This window comes from Octopus bimaculoides, chromosome 10 (assembly GCF_046866305.1).
Source record: "Octopus bimaculoides isolate indiv1 chromosome 10, ASM4686630v1, whole genome shotgun sequence".
Taxonomy (NCBI): Eukaryota; Metazoa; Mollusca; class Cephalopoda; order Octopoda; family Octopodidae; genus Octopus; species Octopus bimaculoides.
Genome location: NC_142937.1, coordinates 17,500,604 through 17,521,367, shown reverse-complemented (window position 1 = coordinate 17,521,367; position 20,764 = coordinate 17,500,604). Strand labels below are relative to the sequence as shown.

Genomic DNA, 20,764 nt, shown 5'->3' with positions numbered 1-20,764 from the left:
TTTACTGTGATTAGATAAAAAATGACTGGATGGCTATGGTTGGAATGTCTTTGAACATAAGATCTGCTTAACCCTTTTGATATCATATTTGTAAATTCACTGTCCTTGCTTCAATTTATTTTGAAAATAATGAATTTAGTAAAATGTCTGTCATTATTAATCTGGTGTTTGGAGCATAAATTGGTTTCGAATTTTGGCCTAAGCCAGCAATTTTGTGGGAGGGAATTTGACCTTGGTAGAATTTGAACTTACAATGTAAAGACAGGTGAAATGCTGCCGAGCAATTTGCTTGGCGTGCTAATGATTCTGCCAACTTGGAACATTAATTAACATGAAATTTTGATAGGTTTTAATTTAGATCACTATTAAAAAGGAAGTTTCGATCATAGAACCAAAAGCAGTCTCAGACCAATTGGCATCAAAATAGGAGCTGTCATAGAAACAAGGGTGATCTCTAGTGGTTTGCTGTCAAAATGGTTAAAAATAGAGCCATGGCAATATGTTGACTGATTTCAGTATGTATTTGGTGCATTTTAAACATCTTTTGTATTTATATATCTTTTTCAAAAAAGATTTCTTATATTTTTTTTCTTACAGGAGCCTCCCACAAATTCCAACTTAATTCAGCATGAGAAGGTGATCTCTACTCCACATCTGGGAGCTAGCACTGTGGAAGCTCAGAAACGGTGTGGAGAAGATGCAGCACGGCAAATTGTTAACTTTGTGCAAGGTGTTGACTACACTGGAGCTGTAGGGATGCTGTTTTTCATATTTTCATTTTTCTCTCTTAAATGTATTTGTGTGTGTGTGTGTGTGTGTGTATAAAAATGTAAATAGATAGATATTGATAAATGTGTGGTGGTGGAACTTGATCTATACTTTATGATTGTGTTTCTGAAGTGTTTTGACATCAGTTTCAATCTTCACTCAGAATCTGTAATTGAAGGTGTCACTGCAATTACCATTACTTTTTGGTTTTTTGTGTAATGTATCTTTTCAGCATAATGTATCTTGGACTCATTGCCAAATATATTCCCACCTGCTTTTTTTTTCCTAAATGGCAAGAGTTTTCTGTGTCTCCTTGTCTCTCCTCTTCCTTTTTGTCTTTCTTTACCCTTCTTTAAATTTTATTAATTTGTACCTATGTGAGAAATCCATATTTGTTCATTGATATTTTTAGCTCAATGGTTTTGGCATTATGAATGCTTTTGACCCAAAGATTCAACCTTGGATGTCTTTAGCTTATAATTTTGGAATCATTATTTGGAAATACATTGAAAAGTTTCTTATGACTTCCTTCCAAGATGTGAAACTTGCAGTCAATTTAAAAGGTAAACCAACAATGTTTCTTTACAATCTACTTTGTTTTTTCTGACACAGCTTGACCATATCTCTAAAGTATCTCACCTCTTGGTGCTAGTTTACTCTGTAAGAAATCATGCCTAGAGAAATAGTTGCAATTCCTTGATTTGCCACATTTGTTTTGGCAAATTATTTCAGAAAAAAATTTCTCATTCTGTCTTTAAGTATAAGCATGACTGTGTGGTTAAAAAAGCAGCTTCCAAATCACATGGTTTCAGGTTCAGTCCCACAGCATAGTACCTTGGGCAAATTTCCCTCTACAATATAGTTGTACCAGATACTAGTGTCATGCAACTAGCACATAAAAGCAACCATTACTCTTGGAGTGGTTGGCGTTAAGGGCTTCCAGCTGTAGAAACCATGCGATATCAGACTGGAGTCTGGTGCAGCCCTGGTCAAACCGTCTAACCCATGCCAGCATGGACAACAGATGTTGAAAGTTGATGATGATCTTTGAAAACAAAATAAAGTAAACAAGCTGACAGGAGACCTGATGGCTGGTGAAAGAAACAGAAGTTTTATTTTCACCTGAAAGTAGAATTGTTTGGAAGAAAGAATTTCTATGAAAATATAAGAAAAAACTATATTGGTGCTATAGATTTAAGATGTGACTGGAATGTTTCAAAATAATTAAACCCTATTATTAACATTAGAATTATTCTAATAAGATCAAGATGGAATGTAGATAAGATGATCACCTCACTTTCCTTGCAGGATGTGCACTGTAGCTCCAACATCACAACCCTACTTTGTGATGTATCCACTGGGAAGCCACAACCAATCATCCCATTAGCCTGGTGCCGAAAGGTTTTTGATGTCCCACCCAGGTTCTAGAGCCACATAGTGTCTGCTGTGAAGCAAATTTATCTGGCACGGTATGGCCAAGCAAACAGGGGAGTGGACCAAGACCTGTATCCTCTGTCAACAAACCAAAGTCCATCAGCACACCAAAGCACCTCTTGACAATTATGAACTACCACAGGCCCATTCCTGCTACATCAGTCCCCTACCATCTTTGCAAGGTTGCTCATACCTTACTGACCTTGATAGACCACTACACGTTGGCCTGAGGCTATCCTTCTGCACAGTATGGAAACACAGGTCAGCTGCACCTTCATCACAAACTGGGTTGCTTGTTTCAGTGTCCCAGACAGCATCTCATCTGATCATGACCCTCAATTCACCTTGAATCTATGGAATGACATGTGACCTTTCTGGAATCACAATGAAGTGCACAACAGCCTACCATCCCTGGGCCAATGAGTTAGTGGAGAGATTTCACCGCTGCACTGCCCAAGAACTGGTTATGGATGAACTGTGGGATAGCTAGTGAGCTGGTCTGCAGGGAAGGGACTTCCAGCTCGGTAGAATTCCTCTGAAGCACCAGTTGGCTGATTGCTTTTGCCTTCACAGTATATAACCAAATGTAACAAAATAAATTCTACGTCATCACACTCTCGTTCCTAGTTGATTGCTTTTTATTGCTTAACTAAGCTATAAGGGTATTCTTTTATTTATTTTTTTTTTCTTCTTTAAATTAGTAAATTCTGGAATCCAATTTCAGGTTGTGGACTAAAAACTGCTAAAGACAGTATCATTGGTGCTTTTTATACTGGTATCTTGAAAGAAAATAACAGAAATGTTAATCTGGTGAATGCTTTCAAGATCTTTGACCAGAATAAAATGGATGTAAGTTTAATATGTTTATGATCTATAACATTCCAATATATATATATATATATATATATATTTCACTAAGGTATTGCAATGCTAATAACAGTGTTAGGACTCAATACACATATGCTTCAGTACAATTGTTTTCCAAAATAGATTGTGCTTCTTGTTTGAAGCTCCAAGGAAGCTTTAAGGTGATACTCAAGCACTCAGCTATGAGGGCATTGTACCATGTAGCAGAAACAGCTTTAAGCTAATGGAGTTAATATCTTAATTGTTTATTATATTTATATTCTCTACTAGCAGGACCTGTGAAAAATTCACGGAAAATATAAAAATATGTAAGCATCTGTAAACTGTGTGCTGGTGCCATGGGAAATGTTTCTATATTGTGACAGTTAAAGGCGGTGAGCTGGCAGAATCGTTAGCACGCTGGGTGAAATGCTTAACGATATTTCATCTGTCTTTACGTTCTGAGTTCAAATTCTACCGAGCTCAACTTTGCCTTTCATCCTTTCGGGATCGATAAATTAAGTACCAGTTGTGTACTGGAGTCAATCTAATTGACTGCCCCCCCCCTCCCAAAAAATTTCAAAGCTTCTGCCTATAGTAGAAAAGTATATTGTGTAAAACTGATAACTATATAATCCAACCAAAATATCTGTTACGCAAACATAAACAGAATTGCTATTTAGCCTTAAAATACATCATATATATTCAGAGTACCCTCTTGGTTTAGTGGTATGGAATGTTTTTCTTGTTTGCCATTTGACGATGGCCATGCTGGAGCACCACTGTTTAGTCAATGAAATTGACCCCTAGACTTATTCCCTGTGAGCCTGGTGTTTATTCTATCAGTCTCTTCTGCTGAGCAGCTAAGTTGCAGGGATGCAAACACACCAACATCGGTTGTCAAGCAATGGGGACACACACACACACACACACACACACATATGACGGACTTGGTGGTGATGTTGGCTGGTGCGATTTTGTGGTTTGCTGGTAGGCCAAGAGAGATCCAGTTCTGCTTCTCATATTTTCTAAGTTAAGCTGCCTTTATTCTTGACTCATGTGTTCTTGATACTGTTGATCTCTGATCTCTCTTATTTTGAATATACACTTCTCTTTGGTCCTGGCTCATTTGTTGTTCTATCCTTTGCTGATTTCTTTCCCCCTTCTTTGTCTCATCCTTGAGTGATTGTTACTGATTCAGTGGCCCAGTAGGCATGGGTGTTGTGAAGTAGTAATAATACATAAGTGGTGGTTTCAAATCACTTACAGAAATTACAAGATAGTTAAAAAAAATTTTATTTAAGCAACAACATTTCAACAATTTCTTTCTCTTATGTGTTACACATGCGTCAGATATATACAAAAAACAAATTGGCGTATTAATATTATTGATACTTGATAATGTCTCTTTGACAATCAAACATCTTAGTAGCATTTCTTTTGATTCTCTGTGTTTTGCGTTGAAATACTGCTGAGATCAATTTTGCCAGTCTTCCTTTTGGGGTTGATAAAATAAACTACCTGCCAAGTATTTGAGTTGATGTAATTGGCTAAAACTACTGGCCCTGTGCCAATTATTGTTGTAACAGTTAATATTTTATTATTTATTATTCAGGTTCAAGTGAATTATGAAGAATCTACAGCAGTCTTTTTTTCTGTTGATATTATATTGAAAGAAACGGTTGTGTGGAAGATTGGTGGAACTTCACAAGGGCATAACCCAACACTGCTCTATATTGGGAACAATTCTCACCTAACATGCCCTTTGACACTGAAAGACACTTTCTTATTTTTCCCAATCAGTAAACAAACTGAAATCATTGAACAGTTAATTCGTAAGTAAATATTGATCAGTTACAGTCTCTTTTATTCATATATTTTTCAGTTGAAATTTCCTAACCAAGAACATAGCTACATGGTTATGAAATTCAATTTGAAATTGTGTGCTTTCAATTATGTACACTGTTTGTATTAACCAGAGTGGTGTCTTGATCTTGTTTATTGCTTTCGCAACATTTTGGCTGTTGTACATTCCATTCTTCTTTTCGTGTCTTGTGTCAAACTCAGTTGTATCAGAATTTCAAACCTAACTCTTTGATTCACAGAGGTACACTATTCTCGTTCTACTCTCTGTGGAATGTATCAAAATTCTGATATAACAATCAAGTTCATCATAAGACACCTGAAGAAGGTTGGAGCGAACACAACTGAAACATAATGAAAGCAACAATCATGAGGTTACCAGTCTGACAAATACATAATATAGATTCTTCATTTCAGAAATATAGAATAGTATTGTATGGTTTCGAGTTCAATGTAGCTGAACAGTACCTTGCACAAGGGCCTTTTGCTTCACACTTGGTTTCAACAAAACATTCATCATTTAATGTCCACTGGATTTTTCTTTTTTGCAGGACAGGGGCAGATTTAATTCTTAACCACACGGCTATTTCTCCATGAAAATTGGTGTATTTAATCCATTGCTTGTTTAGAAACCTACTGCCTGGTCCTTAGATATCCCTTTAGCAGATTTCACTTTTAGGCTTTGCTCTTAGTCTCAGAATTTCATACCTTTTGAGGGGGAAAAAAAAAAGCATAATGAGTTGTGAGTATTGCTCTTTCACTTCTAAGTCATGCAAAAAAGAGTAAAAAATTATATTAAAAAGAACAAAGATCTATAACTGTAAAGGTCATTTGGTCAATTAGCATCTGTATTAGAAATGAAACCTTTCACACTTTAGCATTTAAACCAGCTGTAATCCAGCTAAAATAATCTACCGGTTTTATCTTCAGAACCAGCCAGATCTGGCCTCTCAACTTACCCTACAATGTCATTCTAAAAATAAACACTCATGTCATGGAAATTTTAAAGCTACAAGATAATGTGTAATAAATTAAAACCAATAAGCTTTACATCTGACGGAATAATCTCAATGCTAAAGGGTTAAAGTTCATTATCCATACTTGCAGGGGTCAAATGTGGGAGGTGTGTGGCTTAGTGGTTAGGGTGTTGGACTCGTGGTCTAAGATTATGGTTTCAATTCCTGGACCAGGCAATGTGTTGTGTTCTTGAGCAAAACACTTCATCATTTTATGTTGCTCCAGTCCACTCAGTTGATAAAAATGAGCAATTCTGGTGTCCTCTCCAGGAAAGAGTATCTATACACAAAGAGAATAAGAAACTAGCCTTGTTTTCGTTATGGGGTAATGTGGACTAACCTATGGGTCAGATGAAATTTGTTGAGGTAATTTTTTTTTTTTTGCAGCTGGATGCTCTTCCTGTCACTAACACTCTAATATTTCCTCAGGTCATTTCAACATGAATCACACAGATTTTTACAGAAGTTTAAAAGTGAATGACACCACTTTTATGGAGGTGATGTTTGTTTATAAATAGGGAATGATGTCAAGACAAAGCATGTACATAATGTGGGATATCCCCTGGCCTCCCCAACACAATCCATCACACTGCCCTTATCACTCTCTTTTCTCATTAACCCTTAACATCCCGTTCTTGTTTAACCCTTTAGCATTTAAGCCAGCCATGTCAGGCCCAAGTATTTTACCTGCTTTATGTACAAACTGGCCAGATCTTGCTTCTCAAAGCTACAAGACAATGCTCGATTAATTCAAAATAATGTGAATAAACATTACATTTGACAAAGTAATCTAAATGCTAAAGTTTTTGGTTTTGTTGTATTTAGCATATCATTATATATACTATGTCTTTAGCACTCCAGCAATGCTCTGTGAATCTAACTCTATACTCTTTGATAATATCTGATACTGGACAAAGGTTCCCGTACAATCATTCATTGGTCAGACGGTCTTTTCAAGTGACAGGCAAAGCTACTCTTAGCATACGAGTGGAGACTCAATCCAATTTTCTTTCCAGTTGGGAGGTAAGGGTCCATGTTGAGCTGCCATACAAAAGAACAGAGGTAGCAGCTGCTTGAAGGAGGCCCCTTTGGATGTGTAGGAGTCTAGATTTCCACATTAGAGTTAACTTGTTGATAGCATTCCAGACTTTATCATGATGTGTGTTTACATCACTTTCACCGCTAGACATTTTATTACCTAGATAAGTAAATTGTTAATGGAAGTTAACTGCAACCCCTCTGACTAGAACCTCTTAGATTAAAGTAGCCATCTGTGTATCATACTTTATGCAGGTACATCATGAAAGGCATATTCTTCCAAGGATAATGTCCCTTATGGATGCTTAAAAACACAAAAATGTCAGTAGCAGACAAATACTGCAATTAATTTGCCTTTTGTGATATATCTGCATTGAATATGACACACAGGTGGCTATTTTAATCTAATTTTGCTTTTGCTGCATCTAACAAATTTTCATTCAGCTAGGTGGCTTACCATAACATTAGTGATTTTTTTTTTTTCTTTTTTTTTTTTTTTCCAGTCACTGTTTTCCTTTATCAGTTGTCTTAGTGTGCAGCTAGCAGTGGGTATGTGCTAGTGACAAGGACCAAAGAGGCCAAAATGTACACTTAACATTCTCACCTCTGCTAGTGAACAATTTTCATCTGCTACTAATATGATTTGTTTTTAAACACAGCGAGTTCATAAGAGATGTTATCTCCAGGTGAATGCTAGTTCATTTACTTTTTTTTATATGTAATACAGATAGCTATGTTATTTTATCTTTATCATTTAATCTTCTTCAGAGAAACAAGATGTGTGTGGAAACTCTTTGTCTTCTATAATAATGCCACATGAAAAGAAAAATGAAAGCTGGTGTGTTATTACTGCTCATGGGAAGCTGGATGCTCCTGAATCTGGAAAAGGTTTTGAAATGTGTTTCCAAGTCTCAGTCTCTCCTCTCTCAGAAGTATTACCATTTTAAACATTTGACATGGAATTATTTGAGAATTTTATAAACAAATGTCATTAAAGTTATTTGCTATATTATAATTATTGTTGTTGTTGATATTATTAGGTAAGGTGGCAAACTGAGAGAAGCACCAGTGCATTGGACAAAATCTTCAGTGGTTGACATTAGGAAGGGCATCCAACCATACAAGCCCTACCAAAACCGACAGTGATGTCTGATGCAGTCAGTCTTCTACCTAGCCAATCCCTGTCAAACCATCCAACCCATGGAAAACAGATGTTAAATGATGATAAAATGGCAAGCTGGTAGAATTGTTTGTTGGACAAAATGCTTTGTGGTATTTCTTATAACTCTTCCCATTTTGAGTTCAAGCTCTGCTACAATTACCTTTACTTTTCATTCTTTCAGGGTCAATGAAATAAAGTGCCAGTTGAGCACTTTATTGGTGTAATCGCCTTACTTGCTTCCTCTAAAATTGTTGGCCTTGTGCCAAAACAATTATTTAAGACATCGCACAGCATCAAATATTATGATGTTGATTGGAGATATTGTGTCTACCGAGGGTTTGTACTCTGTCAAGTCACAACAAAGACCTCAGACAGACAGTACTTTACACAATATGTGTGTTGTTCCAAGTAGTGCTGATTTTTGCAATACACCTAGATTGTAGGGCATTTCTAAAGTTTTCAGATGTTTCTTCAGGTTGGGTGGTATTGAACCCAATGCTCCGATGACAAGAACAATCTTTGTTTGACTCTTGTAGCTGTCACATCTTGGCGATCTCAGGTCTCTGTATTCATCAATCTTTTCTCCTTCTTTCATGATAATATGTTGATCTCCTGGCACTGCCATATCAATTATTAGGCACACTTGTTTGTCCCTCCTGAAGGTTACTATATTCGACCACTGGTGCTCTAATACCTTGTCTGTCTGGAAGTCAGTCCCAGAAAATTTTTGCCTTCCCCTTTTCGTCTATTACCTTTTCTGCTGTATGTTGGTACCAAGCACCTGTTACCTTGTATCCATACTCCTGGTATAGTAGCCAATGGAAGTTTTGGGTTACCTTGCTTGTACTCTTTTTCTGTGCAAGACTTTCACAAGCACTAACAATGTGAGTCACACTTTCAACCCTCTTTCAACAAATTCTGCAGAGTTTCATTGCACTTGTGTGGTATATATATATATATATATATCTTTTCACTGAGTTGGTATTCAATGCCTGATCCAAGGCAGCGATGATTAAGCTTTTGGTCCTCCATGATATTTCCTGGTCTTTTAAGTTGTTAGTTTCACGGTGGAACTATAACTTTGATATGTTTCGGCCAGTATAGGCCCAGGCCATGTCTAGCTGACCATGTAATTCCTTGTGGAGTAGAGTTTCTTCTCTCTTGTGGGCTATTTGTGATCAGAATTCATTAGCACTCTCAAGTCCATTTTTGGTAAATCCGTCTGCATTAGCAGCATACTGTAGCAGGTCTTGTTTGCTATTTACCAAATACTCTGCCCTATTTCTTCTTTCACTGTTGATGCATTTTAGGCGATGAAGAGTGTCCCAAGTAATGAACATAGAAAACAGTGACAAGCTGAGATTATTAGCAGGAGAGCATCAGTTGCTGTCAATCTTTCACTCAGTGCACATTGCTGTTTCAAATCGTTTTGCCTTCTCTTGAATTCTTTTTTGTTTTTAGTATTTAGTTATTCCTTTTTACATTTTGAGTTCAAATCTTACCAAAGTAAGATTTTGTTAAGTCACAGGGATGTAGATACACTAACACTGGTTGTCAAGCAGTGGAAGCAGGGGACAAAGACATGCACACACATATATATACAAAAGGTTTTTTTCAGTTTCCATCTACAAAATCTACTTACAAGCCTTTGGTTAACCTGAGGTTATAGTAGAAGATAATTGCTTGAGGTGCCATGCAGTGGAACTGTACCCACAACCATGTGGTTAGGAAGCAAACTTCTCAACCACACAGCCACACTAGTTTTTATGTTCTGAGTTCAAATCTTGCTGAGATAATAGCTTTCATTTTTATTATTACAAAGGTGGAAAGATAGAATCCATAAATTATCAGACGCAATGCTCTGAAATACTTAGTGTTGGGGTCAATTTTCTTTTATAAGAGATTTGAGGAAATTATTGTTGAAAAATTGCAACAGCTAAATACCATGATAGTATGGGTTAGATGATTTGACAGGATTTGATGGGTCCTAGGACTGCATCGTGCTCTACTGTGCATTTTGAAATGATGGATCTTTTTTAAAACGGGGGCCACATTTTTCATTAACGAAACACTTTGAGACTTGGAACACTGGTAGAATGTATCATATAAAACATCTTTTTCTCTTAGTCTTCTTAAAAAAAAAAAGAAATCCATAAATTATTCCATGTTAAAGTTGTATTTCTGTAATTTCAGCCGATATACATTAAGTGCCGACTACATAAACAAACGATTCTGAAACAATTAACTCTAACCCTAACCCTACGGTTAGGGTTAAAGCAAATTTAAAATGAAAAAAGCAAATAAAACGAAGAATCGTTTGTTTATGTAGTCGGCACTTAATGTATATCGGCTGAATGGATGTCAGTGATTGGTTGAAATTATCGAAATAAGACAATTTTTTACATGAAATAAATTCGAATACAAAAATATTTTTCTGTTCTATAACACAAAATAGATAAGTATACGAAGTTTGAAAGTCTTTCGGTACCAAAAACACTACGTAAAACATTAATGAAAAATGTGGCCCCCGTTTTAAAAAAGATCCGAAATGATTTCTACAGCCGAATGCCCTTCCTGATCCCAATCATTTTACAGTATATACTGGGTGCTTCTTTTCATGGCACCAGTACAAGTGAAGTCACCATGCAGCTTGCAAGAGTACACATCCCAAAACAACTTTATACCAAGAGATGTGAAGGGGCCAGAGCAGGTTTCTTGCTGTACAGTAGCTACATGGTGACTCAACTTTTAGAAGGGAGGGTTGAGCTACAAAGCGATAAAAAGTGATGAGGTACCTGGGTGAGGTAAGAGGAAACACTCAAGAAATGAGGTGAGTCGGGAGAGAACTGGGAGTGTGGATAGGCAGAGACTGCAAGAGTGCACAGGAGTGTGAGGGGTGAACATAATGAAAGAAGGACAACCAACGATATAGCAGGGTAGTAATGATTATTCAGCAGACAGGAGAAGGATTAGAAAGAGAAATATGTGGTTGGGTTGGTTGCAAGAATGTAGTGAAGAGAGCTGCAGGTGAAGTGCTTGGAGAGAATGACAGACGTGGAGAAGGAGAGAGAATTTGGCTAAGGGTGATCAATATAAAATGTGGGTGAAAAGGACGGTATTAAGAATAAAAGATAAATATCAAGTGAAATGATTCCAGGCTGTAAGAAAGATGGTGGTGGTGGCAGGGTTCCTTGTTTCAATTTTTAAATTATTGAAGAATTTAGTAAAATGATTTTGTCCTTAAGTTGGTGTTTGGAATATAAATTAACATGAAATTTTGATGGAAGGTTTTAATTTAGATCACTTTAAAATAGAAAATTTGTATCATACAACCAGGGGTGGTTTCTGGCAAGCTGGTATCAAAAGGGTTAAATGAATAGAAATAACATAGGGGACTTTTCTGTCTAGCGAAGGACATAAGAATCTCTCTGGTGCTGGTACCATGATAAAAATGTACCCAGTATGCTCATTACGGTGGTTGGTGTTAGGAAAGGCATTCAGCTATACTTAGAATGAAACATTCAAGTGAGTTGTGGTACCCTGACTCATCTAGAAGGCTGGTGAGAAGAACGGATGTGAAGTGATGAGGATTATGATCTGTCACTGTTAGAAATCATTTACTTGTAAAAATATATTGCAGTTTATATGTTGGTTCTAGTGATTGTTTTATAGTATTGCGGCTGTGTGATTAAGAAGTTTCACTTCCCAACCACATGGTTATAGATTCGGTCTCACTGCTCAGCACCTTGAACAAGTCTCTTCTATTATAGCTACCAACTGGTCAAAACCCTGAGAGTGGATTTGGTAGGCAGACACTGAAACATCAACATCATCATTTAACCTCTGTTTTCCAATCCAGCACAGCTTGGACAATTTGACAGCAGCTTGATGAGCTCGGGGACTGCATGAAGCTCCAATGTTTGCTTTGGCAAAGCTTCTATGGTTGGATGCTCCTCCTAATGCCATCCACTTTACAGAGTGGTCTGGGTGCTCTTTATGTGGCATCAGCACCACTGAGGTCACCAAGTAACCTCCAAGTCAAAAAACCCTCAACTGAAAGGTCTCTTTGTCTTATCACTTGCCTTCAACTATCACAATGATATCATCACTCAAGTGGTATCATTTGTTTCCAGTCTTCCAAGAAAACATGTTCAGCCATAGGAAAATATTACGTTGGAAACAAGTGAATGCTGGTGATAGGAAGGGCATCCAGCTGTAGAAAATTTGCCCTAATGAAGTCCATCATTCATGCAAGTGTAGTAGAATGGATGTTAAAACTGATGGCTATATATGATATATTTTACAAGGTCTGATCAATAAGTATCCGGACTGTTGCCATAGTAACAAAGCTAAAGCATGCAGAGTGAAGCTGCTTGGCACAGATTGACCTTGAACTCTGTTGTGTATGTGCACTAAGTTTTAACGTTCTAGCTCACTTCAGTGCTTTGAAGGAAGGTGTGTAGCGTGTGATTGTTGCATTGACCTTGACAAAATATGTTGTCATGGCGATAACTGCTCAGAGGCCTACACAAGGCTGCAGAAAGTGTATGAGCTGCTCACAAGTGTACGAGTGGTTCAGACATTTCCAAGATGGCCAAAAAAGTGTCAATATTGTTGAATGTTCTGGGAGACCCACAATCAGTAGAACTGAGGAAAACATTGCAGCTGTGAGGGAAAATTGTTGAATCCCCATCCATAACTTATCAGAGGATGTGCAGATTAGTTATAGTTCAGCTCAGTCTATTATCACTGAAGATTTGGGTATGAGACGCGTGACTGCCAAGTTTGTGCCAAAACTGCTTTCAGCTGACCAAAAAGACACTCGGGTATCTGTTGCACAAGATCTCCTTGATCGTGTCAAGAACGATGAAAAATTTTGGAAAACTTTGCATAGGCACCTGAGCAGGTATCGCCAAGTTTTAGCAAAATTTGATGCCAGTTCTCTACTCAACCTTCTCCTTCATGGTCAATGTGAAGATCACATGCTACACACTTTCCTTCCAAGTACTGCTGTAAACAGCAGAAGTGAGCTAGAACGTTAAAACTTACTGCACATGCACAGCAGAGTTTAAGGTTAATCTGTGCTAAATGGCTTCACACTCCATGCTTTAGCTTCGTTACTATAGTAACAATCTGCATACTTACTGATGGAACCACGTATAGCAATCAGATATTTTAAAACATAAGCTTTTGTATATTTACCTATAGGTTGACAGTGGCTATAAACTTGTGCGTTATCGTAGATCAAATCAGCAGGTATAGAATCTCCAGCATTCAAATTTGTCTTAGTATTGGTAACCAAAACACTTATTTTCTTATATTTTTGTATACATGTTGTCTGATTTCTGCAAAGATAAGAAGAGACATTGAAAAACAATTGTCAGCATAACCATTCTGTCATTACATGTCTTAACCTTTTCTTTTACTATAAATGTGTGTTTATATGTATAAATGTGTGTATATATATATATGTGTGTGTATGTATGTATATATATATATATATATATATATATATATATATAATTTATATAAGGGCATTAACTATATAGTAATGCCTCATGCTTAGAGGGACTAAAAAAGTCAAAAACTACGAAAAAATAAGCAACATATTTACCAAAAGCGAGGGAATGCAACTTTCAAAAATTAATCTCTTAAAAACATATAACTTAACGGCAAACCACTGGTTTCTCAATTAATACAGCAAAAACTGTGATGTGAGCTGCATCTTTTGTTCATCAGTACACGTATGGTCGAGACACATAAAAAATAAACAAAAATCAACATACCACGAATATACCCAACAATAGTACGATGACTTCTGTTCATTATTATATATCCGTGAAAGAGGTTAGAATTTATCCGGTTGCATCTCAGTAACACTGTGCTTATACAGAATAATATTCAGCACTAAATATATTCTAATTATTTATAATATAATATAGGATAAAATCTTTATAAGAATTTATCAAGTAGTCAGCGTGAAAAAACCCCAAAGAGGGGATTTTTCACGCTGACTACTTGATAAATTCTTATAAAGATTTTATCCTATATTATATTTTATATATATATATATATATATATATATATATATATATATATATATATATGTACATATGTGTGTGTGTGTATATATATATATATTTATGTATGTGTGTATATGTGTGTGTGTGTGTGTATATATATATATATATATATATTGTTGTACTTGGGGATGGTCATATTGCCAGTTTAGCCAATAAAAACACACGCACTGTATATTTGGTGTTAATTTGCTTCAGCTTTATATTACATTAATCTTAATCTTATTTCGGCCAGAGTTCTTTCGTCACACTTCTGTGACCTCATCAGTGGTCCTTTGTTTCCTTCTTTCTTATGTGTGTCTCACCTTGCTAACTATCAGCCATTTTGTATTTTGTATTCCTATTGTATGTGTCTACGCATGCGTGTCCTTCACTTCTCCATTTTTCGTGCGCTGCATGAGCTTGTGTAGGCCACTTGCGGGTATCTTCCCAAGTTGTTGGGCCTCTGTCTTATTCTGTCTCTGTCTCTTAGTGTATAATTCTATGGTTATCTGTGTCTGTGTGTCCGTTCTCCCTGTTATTGTTGTTGTTGTATTCGATTTTTTCTCTGTTATTGATTTTGTTTCTATTGCTTGTCCTCATGTGTTCGTTTTTGCTGTTGTTGCTGTTGGTGTTCATGGGGTGTTCATGTCGGCTATTGCGGACAATGCCAAATTCAACATATTGATGGCAGACCTCGTCAGAGTAATGCGAAATGTCTCCTGCATGTGCGGCCCTACAGAATTAAAGAGACATATACAACATTTCGTCCACCGCATGCAGTTCTCAGGTTACAGCCATAAAGAAAGGATCAGGGTATACAAAGGAGATATGAAGAAGTTTGAAACAATCAAACGCAACGATAGGAATGGGATTTGCCCACTCTATAGGAGCAAATCATGGAACATCATAGAAAGGACTAAGAAGAAAATAGGGAAGGCAAGCTCATGGTACGATAGCCACAAGTACCAGAGCGTCATGTTCGTCGACACCACCCCTAGAGGGGAACTGGCGTACTGCTTTAGAAGGGCCCTAGACAAACTTAAGCTAAGAATTAAGGTTGTTGAAAGGCCAGGCAACCCTATTAAATCCCTTATCAGTAGAACATACCCTTTCAGTAGAACCCCCTGCACTGATAGGAACTGTATCGTATGTAGATTTAGCCCACAAACGAACTGCAAAACCAGAAATGTGGTCTATAGTATAAGATGTACAGAGGGACGATGCAGAAATAAGACAATGACATATGTAAGCGAAACAGCAAGGAGCATAGGGGAGCGGGCAAACGAACATTGGAGGGAACTTAAGGAAGGGAAGAACTCATCAGTTCTGTACCAGCACGCTGAGCAAGAACATAGAGGCTCAATCAACAACATAGAAATTAAAATCTTATCTACACATAGCAGTGATGCAGCACTTAGACAAATTACTGAAGCTACACACATAATAGAAGAGAAACCTAGCCTGAATAGGAAACTAGAATGGAACACTAACACACACCACTAACAAACCACAAACCACAGCATGTGACAACATGTTACCCATAAACCAATAATAATATGAACAAAGTATAATACAATACATAGATAAACAAATGGAATTATATACTACATACGTTAACAAAATTTAATTAAACACAAAAAAAACAAAAAAACACACATGAACAAATAAATAAATAAAAACAAATACAAACGAACACGTATTAACAGAGAATATAGGTGATACAGACACTCCCCATACACACATGCACTTACAAAAGACACAGACACAGTGAAGGACACGCATGCGTAGACACATACAATAGGAATACAAAATACAAAATGGCTGATAGTTAGCAAGGTGAGACACACATAAGAAAGAAGGAAACAAAGGACCACTGATGAGGTCACAGAAGTGTGACGAAAGAACTCTGGCCGAAATAAGATTAAGATTAATGTAATATAAAGCTGAAGCAAATTAACACCAAATATACAGTGCGTGTGTTTTTATTGGCTAAACTGGCAATATGACCATCCCCAAGTACAACAACATCTGTTTCAACACACGATTTCACATCAAAAATCTTGCAAAACATACATATATATATATATATATATATATACATAGAGAGAGAGAGAGAGCAATAAGAAAATGGAGGAGAATATGAGGTACTCATCAACTTGCAGATACTGTACTCTGTTGATTAATCTGTTTATTTTACAACCAAAAGGACAAATGTCATATCAGCAATTAAAATTTCAAATTTAAAAGGACATATATATATATATATATATATATATATATTTTTCCTGATAATGTGCTCCATGACCTTTGCTGACATAATTGCCATTTTGTTGTCTAGATCTGTGGTGCCAAAGAACTCATCAGGCATAGCTACTTGCAAGTGTCCCAATGGAGTTGTGAAAACACTCTTGTATTGCACATACATACACACATATATATGTATGTTAAGTGCAATATGTTTTGTAAACACATATTGCTTGAGAAGAAGACCCATCGTAAACACACCCAGGTGTCACGCAAATGACACCCATGGCACCCATTACACTCTCACAGTGGTTAATGTTAGGAAGGGCATCCAGCCGTAGAAAACCATGCCAAATCAGACCGGAGTCTGGTGCAGCTCAGTCAAACCGTCCAACCCATGCCAGCATGGATAATGGACGTTAATTGATGATGGTGATATTAATCTTGCTGTATCTGAAACAGACAACTTACCTTGTTTCATCGGAATTAGCTATTCATGATGTGAAATGCAAAGCGTAAACAACAACAAAAAATATTTTCTTATACATCATTAGTATAAAATTTAATATTTCATAAGAAATATTTATTATTCTTAACCTTACAAAATAAATATTAGATACCTACATTTTACACATTCCTACTTTTATTTTTTGGAATGTTTTATTAATTTCTGCAAGGTATTTAATCTTGTTGTCTGTATCCTTTATAGTTTCTTTGACGTACAAAGAGAACTTCCTAGAAAGAAAGAAAAAATTTAAACTGGATTAATTTTCATCAGTGTTGATCATAGATGAATGTATAAGTCTGTTTCAATTCTTTCCCATTTGAAACAAGTTCACATTAAAATAATGAAGTGAATAACATTTATGGTGTATATACAAATGGGGAAGATGTGTGACTTAGTGGTTAGGGTGCTGCACTTATGATTACAAAATTGTGGTTTCAATTCCCAGACTGGCAGTGATTTATGTTCTTGAGCAAAACACTTCATTTCACAATTCTCCTGTTCACTCAACTGTGGGTGAGTGTTGGCCTGCCTGCCTAGCCATTAGTAGGATGGTACTGTTTGAAAGATACAACAATGCAAAGAAATGCAATGTAACCAGTAGTGTGTAATGACGTCTGATAGTCGCATCAATGTAGTGACTGACGTGACATACAATAATGTACAAACGTAAAAGAACACTGACTGTAAAGTTTTAAGTCAGAGAAACTTCTCATACAAATATTTATTCCAATACAGGAATCAATGAATGTTTTGTTTATCGATTTCTGTACTGAACAAATATATCAAACTAATATTTTCTGGTTTAGCTGTGAAAGTCCAAGAAATGAAACTCAATCAAAAACACCATGTCTGACCATGCACCATCAACATTCTGAAGAGAGGTATGTGTTTTTTAACTAATGTCTGTTTGAGAAGTTTATATTCTTCTTATATATTTCTTTTAACATCTGTCTTGCATGCTAGCATGGGTGGAATAGTTTGACAGGATCTGCGTCAGATCTTGTCAAGCTAAATAAATTCACTGTGTTCCACAAATACAGGCTTGTCCTTCAAATGCTGGTGCCACTTAAAAGGCACCTGCATAGGTGCTGCATTAATGCAACCATGCCTGTGGCACGTAAAAAGCACCCATCACACTCTGCTAAGCGGTTGGCATAAGGAATGGTATCCTGCCATTAAAACCATGCCACAACAGACAGTTGGAATCTGGACAGCTCCCTGGCCGGCTAGCTCCATGTCAAACTGTCCAACCCATGCCAGCATGGAGAGCAGACATTAAACGATAAGCCAGAAATTTCAAAGCAGTGCCCCAGCATGGTCACAGTCTAATGAATGAAACAAGTAAAAGATAAAAGAATATAAAGATTGAAAGTGTTCAACAATAAATGAAATGAATGTTCTACTCACGTTTCACAAGCAAATTGTTCATTTCCTTCTAAATGATTAAATTCACCAAGATATTTATTGTAGGAAGGTGATAAACAAGACGTTGTGTCACTGCATTCATTCAATCCAGAAAGAACTAATATCAGAATACAGATTATTTGAACCTGAAATTCAAATCAAAATGTTTGACTATTATTATTATTATCATTATTATTATTATTATTATTATTGTTATTATTGTTATTGTTATTATTATTATTATTTTTTTTTTTAAGATCCAAAATCTCAGTGAAGAAGGTTGACTGAAAGATTTGGATTGGATAAGGTTTCATTAGAGATCCGCATTGGAGAAGGTGGATTCGAAGGTTTGCATTGGGGATCCAGATTGGAGTAACTTAGGAAAACCTACCAGCAGCCTTAGCAAAAAAATAAGGGCCTGGCCCTTCTAGCCTAACTCTATGAGCAACTTGGCCAAGCACTGATATCAGCCAAGTGAGCATTGTTGTTGAAGTCAGCATTATCTAATAAAGGAGAAGAAAAGTTTATGAATCATGTTGCCATGGTTTGAGAATATGTCTGACCAATGCTTCTGGATCACCTGTTTATAACCACATCGGCTGCAATGATGACTTGTTCTTCTTTCTATGTCTATAAAACTTAGCTATAGACAACATTGCGTGTTCTGCTCTGAAGAGTATACACAAAAAGAGCATTTCTACTCCCCACACGGGAGCAGGCCACATAAAGTTGCCCATGTGAAAAGCATGGCTCCTCCAAATGGATGACCGCCACCGATAGTGTTTGGCCTTGGGATTTGTTGATGGACATGGCAAGTCCACCAATATATATACATAGTGAGAAATTACAAAAAACAAAAGACGAATACGGGTGTCTAAGCAACAAACAGATGTATTAGTTTAATGCTTGGGAATTGAGAAAGTCTTTTATGTTTTGAGCCTATGCTCTTCAACAGAAAGGAACACTGAAATAAAAAGGGAGAGAAAATAGAAAAAGGTATAGTGGCTAGCGACCTATCACAGCGAATATATATATATATATATATATATATATATATATATAATAAATTAAATGGGTGGCTTATTAGTAATTTTGCCTTTATATATATATATATATATATATATATATAATATGATATACACATGTAATAGAATAAGATTTTTTGTTAGCAAGTACAAAAAATTTAGTAAAATGAAATTGAAACTCAATGAAGAGTTACTTTTTAAAACATTTAAAAACATTCTCTTATTTTAGGATAAAAAGTAAGGAGCATATCATTAACTTACCATTAACAAGACCATACTGCTTGAGAGCCACGTATCTTGATATTCTTTAGCTTCTTGAATATATGTATAAGCGTGTGAAGTTTGTAATAAACTGAGATGCAAAAAAAAATGCATCAAATAAAGTAGAAAATTTGAAGTAGGGTTTTTTTTTAATGCTAAATATAAATTTAATTTACCAGAAAACAGGATGACAAGTTTAATAATTTAACCAATCGTTTTGAATTTAGTCGGATGTGAAGTAATTTATGTACTTTCCATCTATAGTTGATCATCATGAATTTACACAAACAGGATTTTGTACTATAATAATTCTTTTGTTTTACAATTGATGCTTGTATGGCTGATATGGTTAAAAAGTTCACTTGCCAACTGTGTGATTATTGGAACCACCTCACTGCATGCCACTTTGGGCACTTGTCTTCTACTATAGCCCTAGGAAGGCTTGGTTTTCAGTCCCCACTTATTCATCCATAGTCCTCTAGGCCAGGGATTTTCAAACTTTTTGACTTGCAGACCCCTTTATATTTCAGGCTTTACCTTAGGGACCCCCTTATAAATGCTTATGGAATTTATACATAAATATTTGCTTAAAATAACATATATTTTTACATTTATTTATTTAACCGTATTTAACAAATAGGTTTATTGTCAATTAAAAGATTTCGATTAAAAAACATATATAAAATCAAATTGCCCATAAAAAGTATTTGCTATCCACAGACTCCCTGTGTTCCGTGGACCACAGTTTGAAAAACCCTGCTCTAGACCATAACAGATAAATTTATGATTGGTTGTTCCTGGAAGCTTCTGAATGCTGATGTTCTTGTTTTTATAGCTGAAACTGTTGTAGAATTAGAAAATAAAATTCAGATGTGTAGGAACAAAACCTGGAACCAAAGTGCTTCAAAGTTAACTTAGCAAAGCCCAAAGTTCTAGTAAACAAGAAAACAGATAAACAACCAATCCCTTTAGGAAAATGGCCTTGCTCGATATGCAGGAAAGATGTGTGAAGAAACTCCATATGATGCACCAAGTGCAAGTTATGAACACATAAGAGGTGCAGTGGAATCACAGAAAGGTTTACAGAGAAAGTGGACTTTGTGTGTGACTGACGCTCAGGAGCAATGAACACT

At 36.2% G+C, this 20,764-nt stretch overlaps 2 protein-coding genes across 3 annotated transcripts in view; one reads left to right on the top strand and one right to left on the bottom strand.

Annotated features, from left to right (window-relative positions):
* LOC106883983 (uncharacterized) overlaps nucleotides 1-7,980 on the top strand; it is a 20,075-nt gene extending 12,095 nt beyond the window's left edge. For both annotated transcript variants that reach the window (XM_089358430.1, XM_052971063.2), the window contains exons 7-11: nucleotides 598-750; nucleotides 1,181-1,331; nucleotides 2,927-3,051; nucleotides 4,664-4,883; nucleotides 7,734-7,980. In XM_089358430.1, the coding sequence (XP_089214556.1) occupies nucleotides 598-750; nucleotides 1,181-1,331; nucleotides 2,927-3,051; nucleotides 4,664-4,883; nucleotides 7,734-7,912 (828 nt within the window). In that variant the 3' untranslated portion in view covers nucleotides 7,913-7,980. The remainder of the gene's footprint in view (nucleotides 1-597; nucleotides 751-1,180; nucleotides 1,332-2,926; nucleotides 3,052-4,663; nucleotides 4,884-7,733) is intronic.
* On the bottom strand, nucleotides 4,329-20,764 carry LOC128248878 (uncharacterized). Its single transcript, XM_052971064.2, has 5 exons — nucleotides 19,632-20,764; nucleotides 18,349-18,491; nucleotides 17,058-17,168; nucleotides 13,330-13,472; nucleotides 4,329-5,619 (listed from the first exon to the last, which is right to left on the bottom strand). The coding sequence occupies exons 1-5, from the start codon at nucleotides 19,743-19,745 to the stop codon at nucleotides 5,606-5,608; spliced, it is 525 nt and encodes a 174-aa protein (XP_052827024.2). The 5' UTR covers nucleotides 19,746-20,764; the 3' UTR covers nucleotides 4,329-5,605.